Consider the following 13,196-nt stretch of genomic DNA (forward strand, 5'->3'; position numbering starts at 1 on the left):
CGAAAGCAAAAAGAGGCGTGGTCAGGAAGGGGGGTAAATCCTCATGAGGGGGAGGGGTTAAACTCTCCAGTATCTTCCCAACTATAGAAGTTACACTAACAGCTCTATAATTACTTGGGAAAGATTTTGTCCCCTTTATAAATATTGGCCCCACATTGGCCTTACACCAATCCAGTGGTACTATGCCAGTCATTAAAGAATCCCTAACAATGAGAAACAATGGCTGTGAGATGACAGAGCTGAATCCTTTAAGGCCCCGTGGGTGTCTGCCATCCGGTCCAGGGGCTTTATTCACCTTTATTCTGTACAAATATTTCTGCATCATATCAATTGTGAGCCAATGTGGATCATCTGGGGGGTGTCAGTACCACCCCCCATTATGGACAAGAGCCCCCCCATGCTCCTTTGTATACACAGAGCTGAAGAAGGGATTTCATACATTGTCCTTCTCTTTGTCCCCCCCCCCTCTAGATGGTTCTGTAAAGGGCCTACATGCTGGGACCGGACCTTTCTACTATTCATATATTGGAGGAATGTTTTGGGGTCGTCCTGATATCTTTCTGTCGCTTGTTTTCAGTTTTTGTGTCTTTATTTCCTTTTTGCATATTCTGTTTTATTCTTTGTAATGTGTAAACGATGATCGCGTTCCTTCATTGTTATATTTAATAAAAGCTCTTTTCTTATTATCTATAACTTTTGTAACTTTGGCCGTCAGCCACATAGGTTGGATTTGTAGCCTTTTATACTTGTTGCCCATGGGAATATATATTTGCAGTGTGGTCACATACAGTCTTTTTGAAGAACTCTCATTTCTGTGTTGTGTTCATTGTGATGCCAATATTCCCTCCCAGGGATATTAGCTCTCTTAAAGTTGAGCGTTTTTATTTTCCCGTATGTGCTCGCTGTTTACAGCTAACAATAAATGAAATCATGTTATGGTCACTGCTACCCAGATGTTCTTTTATATGGACATTCGTAATAAGCTCTTCATGGTTTGAGATGACTATGTCCAGCAGAGCATCATTCCTAGTTGGGGCCTCTATGAACTGGACCATAAAATTGTCCTATAGTAGGTTTATACATTTTTGCCCTTTAACTGTTCCTGCAGTACCATTACTCCAGTCACTTTCTGGGGCGTTACCATCCCCCATTATTATCACTGTTCCAGCCCTTGCAGCCCTTTCCATCTGTGTGAGGAGCTGAGTCTCCACCTCCTCATTAACACTGGGAGGCCTATAACAAACTCCAATGATGACCTTTGTAGTACGCCCTCCATGTGCAGTTCCACCCATAATCCTTCAGCCTCATCACACTCTCCATCAACTAGGTCCTCTTTCACACTCGCTCTGAGATCACTTCTCACATAGAGACAGACACCACCACCTTTCCTATTTCCCCCGTCTCTCCGAAAGAGAACCTAGCCAGGAATATGAATGGCCCAGTCATGTGAGGAATGAAGCCAAGATTCAGCAATACCAATTCAATCCTAGTTCTCTTCATGCACCAAACCTTCCAACTCACCTATTGTGCTGGGCACACTTCTGGTATTGGGGAACAAACACTTTCATTCACTGACACCTTGTCCATTCACCGACACCTTGTCCATTCACCGACACCTTGTCCATTCACTGACACCATGTTCACACGGATTTTGTGTATCTTTTATTTTCCTACAAATGCTACCAATTCCACTGGTTGTTTGTAACATGGGAACCTTCTTATCATCTGCCATAGCCCTCCCCCCATTCCATCCCCTAGGGGTACTGACCCCTGTCTGATCTGTCTACCTCTTTATAATCCCAGATGTACAGGAAGACAGGACTTCAGTGAGGAACATTTCCCTCACTCTGGACAGGAAAGTGGCTTCACCCCCATGTGAGTTCTCTGATGTCTGTAAAGATTGGACTTATCTGAAAAACATTTTCCACACTCAGGACAAGAATATGGCTTTTCCCCCGTGTGAGATCTTTGATGTGTGTAAAGATGGGACTTCACTGAAAAACATTTCCCGCATTCAGGACAGGAATACGGCTTCTCTCCCATGTGAGATCTCTGATGTCTGTAAAGGCTGGACTTCAATGAAAAGCAATTGCCACACTCAGGACAGGAATACGGCTTCTCACCTGTATGAAATTGCTGATGTCTATAAAGATTGGACTTCTGTGAAAAACTTTCCCCACACTCAGGACAGGAATAGGGCTTCTCTCCCATGTGAGATCTCTGATGTCTGTAAAGGCTGGACTTCAATGAAAAGCATTTGCCGCACTCAGGACAGGAATACGGCTTCTCACCTGTATGAAATTGCTGATGTCTATAAAAATTGGACTTCTGTGAAAAACATTCCCCACACTCAGGACAGGAATACGGCTTATCCCCCGTGTGAGATCTCTGATGTGAGTAAAGATTACACTTCACTGAAAAACATTTTCCGCACTGAGGACAGGAATACGGCTTCGCCCCTGTGTGAGATCTCTGATGTGTGTAAAGATTACACTTCACTGAAAAACATTTCCCACACTCAGGACAGGAATACGGCTTCTCCCCTGTGTGAGATCTCTGATGCTTGCAAAGGTAGGACATCAGTGAAAAACATTTCCCACAATCAGCACAGGAATATGGCTTCTCCCCCGTGTGAGACCTTTTATGCACATTAAGACGGCATTCATAAAGGAAACCCTTCCCACACTCAGTACAGGAGAAGCTCTTCCCTGTTGGAAGGCCGGCCCGGTCCCGCACAGTCTGAGGTTCCTCAGGATACGAGGAATCCGATGGTCCATCTACACTGGGTGGTGCCGGATGGACATTGGAGGGAGCCGGGTTTTCTCCTGGACTATACTGTGTGATGTCCTCATCTTCTACTTTCCAGTCTGGAGACAAAGTGAGACAATCCTCGGAGGTTTTCCTCATCTCCCGGCCATGGACTAAAATACAAAGACAAAGAGGATTACTAGACAGGAGCTGATTGGTTCCCCCAAACCAGGACTCCACCCACATCAGGCAGCTTGGTCTTTGAGGAGCTTACAATTCCACCCTCAAGGGAACTAGGAAATGGCTCCTTTGATCTCCTACCAGGTCATTTCTTTATTCATGGGCCTTAGTCAGAGAGTGAGGAAACAACCAGAACTGTCTTTTATAGGAGGGACAGTGATGAGGGGATTATAGGACGAGGGTCCCCACCCCCTCTATCACTCATCGCCATCTTCCCAACACAAGAAGTACTGCACTTCCTTATTTAGTCCATGAAAACCCACCTCTTCAGGGAAGCCTACCCCACCCTCACCTAACTGCTGCTCTCCTTCATTCCTCCTACCACTCCATCCCCCACAGCCACTTCCTCCTGTACCACTACCCCCTCCCTCCTAGATTGTAAGCTCGAAAGAGTAGGGCCCTCTTACCCCTCGTGTGCTGTTCGTAGTTGCTGTAATGTTTCATGTATTGTCCCCCCCTCTATTGTACAGCGCTGAGCAAACCCTTTGGCGCTATATAAACTCAATGTAATGTAATGTAATGATTTAGTCATGAAGAACAGCGGGGCTGAGCCCCACCAGAGGTCAGAGAGTGAGGATGGGGGGAGAACAACCAAGATGAAGACTGGACTGATCCTGAAGACCACCATCATTGGGGTATTGACTCCTCCCTCATTATCACTTTCTGTTTAAGGGTCCAAAGTTGGAGGATGTTATCACATTATTATCACCATGTAAAAGTCTGTGCTCCAATCACATCATCCAATATAAAATGTCCAGCTGGGAGGAAATGGGGGGAACAAAAGAGAATCCATATTATGTGTATATATAGCAGTGGGGGGAGGGGGGAGAGCAGAAGTCATGACTATGGAATGTACAACATAGAGTATATAGTGCAGGGGTCAGGAGGATGTAATGTACAACATAGAGTATATAGTGCAGGGGTCAGGAGTATGTAATGTACTACATAGAGTATATAGTGCAGGGGTCAGGAGTATGTAATGTACAACATAGAGTGTATAGTGCAGGGGTCAGTAGCATGTAATGTACAACAAAGTATATAGTGCAGGGGTTAGGAGGATGTAATGTACAACAGAGTATATAATGCAGGGGTCAGGAGTATGTAATGTACAACATAGAGTATATAGTGTAGGGGTCAGGAATGTAATGTACAGCATAGAGTATATAGTGCAGGGGTCAGGACTATGGAATGTACCACATAGAGTATATAGTGCAGGGGTCAGAAGTATGTAATGTACAACATAGAGTATATAGTGCAGGGGTCAGGAGTATGTAATGTACAACATAGAGTATATAGTGCAGGGGTCAGGAGTATGTAATGCACAACAGAGTATATAGTGCAGGGGTCAGGAGTATGTAATGTACAACAGAATATATAGTGCAGGTGTCAGGAAAATGTAATGTACAACATAAAATATATAGTGAAGGGGTCATGAGAATGTAATGTACTACATAGAATATACAGTGCAGGGGTCAGGAGTATGTAATGTACAACAGAGTATATAGTGCAGGGTCCAGGAGTATGTAATGTACAATATTATGAGGGGAGTGACTTTGGGTGGGGGGCACAGCCTCCTTTGGAGTGGTGGGAAGACCCCTGCTGCAGCTCCCCATATCCCTCTTATGTGTAAATCACCCTGTGCCTGTTAGGGGTACGGGGTGGAATGTCCTAGTATTGTGTAGACATGTATAGGTGGGGTGTGGGGGTTGTTCATTGTTTACTGCCATGTGGTTTCTCCATTGTTCTATTGTGTCTTCCTTGACAGCAAACTATTATGGGATGTATGTGTTCCTGTATTGTCTATTGCCACATGGTGTATCCCATTGTTCTATTGTGTGTGTATTGTCTACTGCCACTGGGAGTATCCCATTGTTCTATTGTGTGTGTATTGTCTACTGCCACTGGGAGTATCCCATTGTTCTATTGTGTGTGTATTGTCTACTGCCACTGGGAGTATCCCATTGTTCTATTGTGTGTGTGTATTGTCTACTGCCACTGGGAGTATCCCATTGTTCTATTGTGTGTGTGTATTGTCTACTGCCACTGGGAGTATCCCATTGTTCTATTGTGTGTGTATTGTCTACTGCCACTGGGAGTATCCCATTGTTCTATTGTGTGTGTATTGTCTACTGCCACATGGTGTATCCCATTGTTCTATTGTGTGTGTATTGTCTACTGCCACTGGGAGTATCCCATTGTTCTATTGTGTGTGTATTGTCTACTGCCACATGGTGTATCCCATTGTTCTATTGTGTGTGTATTGTCTACTGCCACATGGTGTATCCCATTGTTCTATTGTGTGTGTATTGTCTATTGCCACATGGTGTATCCCATTGTTCTATTGTGTGTGTATTGTCTACTGCCACTGGGAGTATCCCATTGTTCTATTGTGTGTGTATTGTCTACTGCCACTGGGAGTATCCCATTGTTCTATTGTGTGTGTATTGTCTACTGCCACTGGGAGTATCCCATTGTTCTATTGTGTGTGTGTATTGTCTACTGCCACTGGGAGTATCCCATTGTTCTATTGTGTGTGTATTGTCTACTGCCACATGGTGTATCCCATTGTTCTATTGTGTGTGTATTGTCTACTGCCACTGGGAGTATCCCATTGTTCTATTGTGTGTGTATTGTCTACTGCCACTGGGAGTATCCCATTGTTCTATTGTGTGTGTATTGTCTACTGCCACATGGTGTATCCCATTGTTCTATTGTGTGTGTATTGTCTACTGCCACATGGTGTATCCCATTGTTCTATTGTGTGTGTATTGTCTACTGCCACTGGGAGTATCCCATTGTTCTATTGTGTGTGTGTATTGTCTACTGCCACTGGGAGTATCCCATTGTTCTATTGTGTGTGTATTGTCTACTGTCACATGGTGTATCCCATTGTTCTATTGTGTGTGTATTGTCTACTGCCACTGGGAGTATCCCATTGTTCTATTGTGTGTGTATTGTCTACTGCCACTGGGAGTATCCAATTGTTCTATTTTGTGTGTATTGTCTACTGCCACTGGGAGTATCCCATTGTTCTATTGTGTGTGTATTGTCTACTGCCACTGGGAGTATCCCATTGTTCTATTGGGTGTGTATTGTCTACTGTCACTGGGAGTATCCCATTGTTCTATTGTGTCTGTATTGTCTACTGCCACATGGTGTATCTCATTGTTCTATGGTATGTCTTGGTTTGGTGGGGGGTGTTTCCAGCAGCCCTTCCCCCTGATGGGATGGCCTGCTGATGTGTTTCCTGTTACTGGTTGTATTTCCCCGCCCTGTGTATATCTTGTGTTTGTGTTAAAATAAAGCAGTCTCACTTCCTGTCTTAAGAAGAGTCTGGTGCTGTCTATTTCCTGTATGGTCAGCGGTGGTGTCCGTGGATAATGTTCGGACAGGGAAGCGAGAGTCTAACGGAAATATCTAGTGCATTCGGGGTCCGGTTCCGTTACAAATATAAATTATACAGTATATATAAAGCGTAAATGTGAGCGCAATATTAAAAGTGGAAAAAAAGCAGCCAGCATATAAAGGTAAAACCTCAACACCTTAAAATGATAAATAGAAATAAATATGCAGCGCTAAAAACATATATCTTATAAAGGTAAGGGGGGCGCATGCGCGACCAGGACAGGTGATGGCCATGTTCCCCTGAGGCTCCCTGCTTCCCTGGCCTTAGCGACTCACCCATGGCGCAGCATCGGCCTCCGAGCGTCCCTGGGTGAGTCACCTCAGCTCTGCACCCGGCCCCCACGATAAGGGAAGAGACAATGGGGAAGATCGGGCGCTGGAAGCCCTTCTCCCTGCCGAGTGATCCGCGGCCATCCCCGCGGCCATCCCTGCTGCAGTGGTTCCTCACCAGGCCGCAATCCCCGGCCTCTATTACAGCTGAGACCCGGAGAACGAGCTCCGGGCCCCCAGTGGTGGCCGGAGGTACTGCAGCCACCAGCTCTACAGTGCAGCCAGCATCCCCTGCATCCCCACGGTCTCCTAACCCCCAGATGAAGGATCCCGAGCCCCTGACACTGGTAGGGGGGGCAATAAAACACCATTCGTTGAGCCATCCTTCCACTGTTCCTTCCACTCCTCACTCCTCATCTTCTCTCACGGTGTCTGCGTTGGAGGAAAAACGTCAAGTTTTTTTACGCAACATTACCGCCTCTATATCCACCGAAGTGGGCAAATTGGCTTTGGATCTTCGAGGGGAAATAGCTCAGATCGGTGAGCGTGCGGATCAATTGGAGAACAAATTTGATGAATTGGTGCAATATGTCCATGTCTTAGAAGAAGATAACGTGTATCTGAAACACACCATGTCACAAATCCAGCTCCAACAAGAAGATTTGGAAAACCGGGAACGTCGGCAGAACATCCGTATTCGCGGTATATCTGAGTCTATTGCCGATTCCCAACTCCGCCGACATCTCTTATCCTTTTTCATCGCAACCGCCCCCATGGTCCCAGAAGCAGATTGGCGCATGGACAGGGCCCACCGATCACTAGGCTCTAGACCTGCTGATGGTACCAGACCTTGTGACGCCATCGTCCGTTTTCATTTTTTTGAAAGCAAAGAAGCCTTGCTAGCCTCCGTACGCAACAAGCCTTCCTTGGAATTTAAAGGGGACAAGCTCCAGCTCTTTTGTGATCTTTCTCCGATCACCCTGGCCAAACGGCGGGCACTGAAACCAATCACCACGCACCTTCAACACCACTGTGTCCCTTATCGCTGGGGATTTCCCTTCAAGCTGGTTGTCTCCAAAGACACTTCCCAAGTTATTCTATGTGATCTCCAAGAGGCGGACTCCTTTCTGAAGCAATTGGGAGTACCTCCTCTACCAGAAGACGCCTCCTCATCACCGCCTACTCCATCTCGCACTTCTGTTACTCCCAAAAAGATTTGGACACCAGTTTGTAGGGGTCGGAAGCATTTTTCACGTACTCCACAACGTCCTCGTCCTCATTCCAGAGATGAGCCTACCTGATGCTCTTCTAGAGTGTTCTCCTGCGGATACTTCGGGGTTGTCCTTTATTCCCTCCCTTCTTCCCTTCCCTACCCCCCCCTTTTTTTTTTCCCCTGGCTGAGCCCTTGCTGGGTGCTTTCATTTGCTCTGATTTTCTGGTTTGACGACTGTTATGTTCGGTTGTCGTGTTGCCCCCGATCCCGTCCAGCCACTGGCCTGGATGACTTGGGTATAGTTGTTTTTCCCAAGTGTATATCCTCATGGATATCTATGTCTTTTATTGTTATGTTTCTGGTTTATCTATTAATGTCATTTGTTTTTTGTTTAGCTTCATCGATGGTTTTCCATTTACCTTTCCTGCTGGTACACATGCTATATCTATTGTTATTTTGTGATGGCTTTGCGACTTATGTCATATAATGTCAAAGGCCTTAATTCCGTTCAGAAGCAGTGGATGGCTTTGAAGGAATTCCGATCTTCAGGAGCAGACATTATTTTTGTCCAGGAGACCCATTTTAAATTAATGGGCTCCTTTCGTTTTGCCTCACGGTTTTTTTCCCAATCCTACTCGGCCTTTGACCCATCTGGGAAGGCTGGAGTGGCAATTTTGATTCGGATACATTGCTCCCTTCGGGTCGTTTCCTCCAGGGTCGACCACCATGGTCGCTTCATTATTTTAGAATGTACACTCGGTGATCCTCCTCTTATCTTGATGAACTTATATGCCCCGAACTCAGGTCAGTTACAGTTTCTTACACAAACACTCGCCAAATTAGGTTCCTTCCTTACTCCACACATGATTATAGGGAGTGACTTTAACTTAATGCTCTCACCACATAAAGATAGGAAGGCTCTTTTTGAGTCTACTCCCTCGAAGCGGCAATGTTCCTCTTCAAAATCTTTTCGTAAGCTGATCAGGGAAAATCGTCTCTTTGATGCATGGCGGATCCGGCACCCCCTTCACAAACAATTCACCTTTTACTCCACTCCTCATCGTAGTTATTCACGCCTAGATCACTTTTTTATTTCAGCTCCTCTGCTCCCCCTTCTGGTTTCCTCTGATATCAACCCTATCACATGGTCTGATCATGCCTCCTTGACCTTAAATCTCCTTTTCCCTACTGTTAGGCCTAAGGTGGGTCATTGGCGCCTTAATGAAACCTTTTTAACCATGGAACATCTCCGTGCTGAGCTTTCACAGGGACTTGACATGTATTTCTGCCACAATGTAGGCTCTGTACCATCCAACTCAACCGTATGGGAAGCCCACAAGGCGGTATTTCGAGGTCTGTGTATCTCCATGGGCTCTCGCCTGAAGAAATCCTCAGAGTGCCAGGACTACCTTAGTCCGCCAGTTAACTTTGGCTGAACGTAGACTTCTCGCAAAACTGTCTATTTCTGGGCTGCGTAAAGTGACCTCTCTCCGTGACCGAATCAAGGCTCTTAATGCCTGTAAGTCCACTAAATCTCTTCTCTGGGTCAAGCAGAAGTTCTATGAATTTTCCAACAAACCTCACCGCATGCTCGTTATTAGACTCAAAGCCCAAACTCCCTCTACACTGCCGGACCATCTCATCCAACCGAATGGGGACCCTACTTATGACCCCCATGTAATGGTCTCCCTTTTTGGCTCCTATTACGAGTCCCTTTACAACTGTTTGACCCCAGATCTCCATCCTCCCCTCACAGAGACTTCTTTCGATAGGTTTTTTAATCCTCTACTATTGCCGAAGCTATCGCCCTCTGACATCTTGGCCCTTAATGCTGACATTTCCTCTGAGGAACTATTTGATACAATCAAACATCTCCCCTCACGCAAATCGCCGGGACCAGATGGACTTCCCTACTCTTACTACAAGACTTTCATTGGTATCCTGGCTCCACATCTTCTCTCTCTCTATAAGGATTTTTTCAAGGGTATTACTCCCCAGGTTGACTTTTCCCGTGCATACATTTCCGTAATTCCCAAACCGGACAAAGATCACTCTATTTTAGATAATTACCATCCTATTGCCCTACTTAATTCCGATTACAAGATTTTTTCTAAAATCCTAGCCAAGCTCATACACAGAGACCAAGTAGGCTTTGTTCCTGCCAGACATGCAGCGGACAATACTAGGAGATCCATCAACCTGGTTGACTTGGTTAATCGGTCTGCTACGCCCACCATTTTATTGAGCTTAGATGCCCAAAAAGCTTTCGACCGCCTCAGCTGGCCTTATATGTTTATGGTCTTGGAGAAGTTTGGCTTCCGTGGCCCCTTCGTGGCAGCTTTAGAAGCTCTTTATTCTTATCCTTCCTCGCAGGTCAGATTGGCCTCCTCTCTCTCCCCTCCTTTCCAGATGTCGAATGGTACGCGACAGGGATGCCCACTCTCCCCTCTATTGTTTATCCTCTGCTTGGAACCTTTGGCTATTGCAATTCGGTCTCACCCCAACATACAAGGGATATTATCCCATGGCCATGAATACAAACTCTCTCTATTTGTGGATGATATCCTCCTTACACTCTCGAATCCCCAAATCTCTCTTCCAGTACTGCAAAACATTTTATGTCAGTTTGGGACTCTCTCGGGTTACAAGGTTAATACTTCCAAAACTGAAGCACTTCCACTCCATATCCCACCAGCTGTTCTCACGTCTCTCCAGGAATCCTTCCCTTATCGATGGTGCACTCATTCTCTAAAATACTTGGGTACTAGTCTCCTCCTACGATTCTATATATGACGCCAATTTCCCCCCCTTATTTACAGCTATTTCTCGCTCCTTGAAATTTTGGGATACCCTTCCCATATCCTTCCTGGGACGCATCAATGTCATAAAAATGACTGTACTGCCCTAACTTCTGTACTTATTTGTGACCCTCCCCATTCCTGTTCCTATGTCCAGACTACACTCCCCCCAGAAATCCCTTCTACATTTCATCTGGCATAATAAGCGACATAGAATTGCACGTAGTGTACTACTCTCTCTGCGCTCTAGGGGAGGCCTAGGGGCACCGGATATCGTGACCTATTACTATGCTACTCATCTCCGCTTCCTCGCATCGTGGTCTTATAACCCTCCCAACCTGTGGACTGAGATCCTCTGGTCGACCTCGGCGGTGGTCTGTCATTTTTTCCTTGGCCCCATGCAATTCTCCATGAGTATCTGGCAGAAATGTAAGACTAGGTTTGCATTGACATCGGATTGCTCCGCACTGACTAATGTCCTCTTCAACCCCAGCCTTCCAGACAGTTTGGCCGTGTCCCGGGTGCTCCCTTGGGTCACAGCTAACCTCTTCCAACTACGTCATTTAGTACACCCCGTGACTCGGAGGCTGAAACCATTTGCTTACCTGCAGAAAAAGGATCTACCTTCCCAACACTTGTATATCTATCTCCAGATGCGCCACTTTTTCTCTACCATGTCCCCCACATTGACTCTTGGGAAACCCACTCCCTTTGAGCGTCTGTGCATACAGGGTCCACATCAAAGGGGCTCGATTTCTAATACATATAAACTTCTTATGGATGCCTCCCCCCTCTCTGACACTCACCACTACATGCGCAAGTGGTCCCAGTTTTTACAATGTGACATTGATCTGATGCAGTGGAGGAAAATTTGGGAAAACTCATGTAAATCTTCTGTCTGTGGTTTATAAGGAAAATACATACAAAATGATGATGCTGTGGTACAAAACTCCTGATGTAATCCATGCCTTTAATCCGAATGCTTCTTCCGCTTGCTGGCGTTGCGGGGAAAGACCTTGGCTCTCTCTTCCACATTTTTTGGATGTGTGGATCCATCGTTCCCTTTTGGGAAGAGGTTTTGTCCTTTTTACAATTGCTATTGCATACCTCCCTTCCCTTTGAACCTCTGTACTTTTTATTGAGTCTGCCATTCCCAGGTCTTCCCAAAATGGCCAGGAAACTCACCACACATATCCTGACAGCGTCTAGAAGAAGCATTCCTATGTGTTGGCTATCCTCTATTCCTCCTTCGATGCCAACTCTGTTTAAAATTATTGCTGATGTGAGACAGATGGAGTACCTGACAGCTCTACACGCCTGTTCGATTGCTGTGTTCGAGGCAGTGTGGCACCCATGGGATAATTTCACCTCCTCCCACCTTTCTCCAAATGTACGGTTTTGATGGCCTCCTCACTGTTGCTATGTGACACTATGTCTGCATGTATATATATACACAGTGGGGCAAAAAAGTATTTAGTCACCACCAATTGTGCAAGTTCTCCCACTTACAAAGATGAGAGAGGCCTGTAATTGGCATCATAGGGAGACCTCAACTATGAGAGACAAAATGAGAAAACAAATCCAGACAATCACATTGGCTGATATAGAAAGAATTTATTTGCAAATTATGGTGGAAAATAAGTATTTGGTGAATATGAAAAGTTCATGTCAATACTTTGTTATATATCCTTTGTTGGCAATGACAGAGGTCAGACGTTTCCTGTAAGTCTTCACAAGGTTGGCACACGCTGTTGCTGGTATGTTGGCCCATCCTCCATGCAGATCTCCTCTAGAGCAGTGATGTTTTGGGGCTGTCGCTGGGCAACACAGACTTTCAACTCCCTCCAAAGGTTTTCTATGGGGTTGAGATCTGGAGACTGGCTAGGCCACTCCAGGACCTTGAAATGCTTCTTACAAAGCCACTTCTTCGTATGTTTGGGATCATTGTCATGTTGGAAGACCCAGCCACGTTTCATATTCAATGCCCTTGCTGATGGAAGGAGGTTTGCACTCAAAATCTCACGATACATGGCCCCATTCATTCTGTCCTGTACATGGATTAGTTGTCCTGGTCCCTTTGCGGAGAAACAGCTCCAAAGCATGATGTTGCCACCCCCATGCTTCACAGTAGGTATGGTGTTCTTTGGATGCAACTCAGCATTCTCTCTCCTCCAAACATGACGAGTTGTGTTTCTACCAAACAGTTCTATTTTGGTTTCATCTGACCATATGACATTCTCCCAATCCTCTTCTGGATCATCCAAATGCTCTCTAGCAAACTTCAGACGGGTCCGGACATGTACTGGCTTAAGCAGGGGGACACGTCTGGCACTGCAGGAGTCCCTGGCGGCGCAGTGTGTTACTGATGGTAGCCTTTGTTACATTGGTCTCAGCTCTCTGCAGGTCATTCACTAGGTCCTCCCTTGTGGTCCTGGGATTTTTGCTCACCGTTCTTGTGATCATTTTGACCCCACGGGGTGAGATCTTGCGTGGAGCCCCAGATCGAGGGAGATTATCAGTGG

At 45.8% G+C, this 13,196-nt stretch overlaps 1 protein-coding gene across 1 annotated transcript in view; it reads right to left on the reverse strand.

Moving 5' to 3' along the window:
• Window positions 1-1,649: 1,649 nt before the first annotated feature.
• The window catches only part of LOC149443970 (uncharacterized), an 88,765-nt gene continuing 77,218 nt past the window's right edge, over window positions 1,650-13,196 (reverse strand). The window contains exon 4 of the mRNA XM_089655111.1: window positions 1,650-2,554. Within this exon, the coding sequence (XP_089511237.1) occupies window positions 1,843-2,554 (712 nt within the window). The 3' untranslated portion in view covers window positions 1,650-1,842. The remainder of the gene's footprint in view (window positions 2,555-13,196) is intronic.

The sequence above is a fragment of the Staurois parvus genome, unplaced genomic scaffold (genome assembly GCF_062004578.1).
Source record: "Staurois parvus isolate SC_StPar_1 unplaced genomic scaffold, SC_StPar_1.0 ptg000819l, whole genome shotgun sequence".
Classification (NCBI taxonomy): Eukaryota; Metazoa; Chordata; class Amphibia; order Anura; family Ranidae; genus Staurois; species Staurois parvus.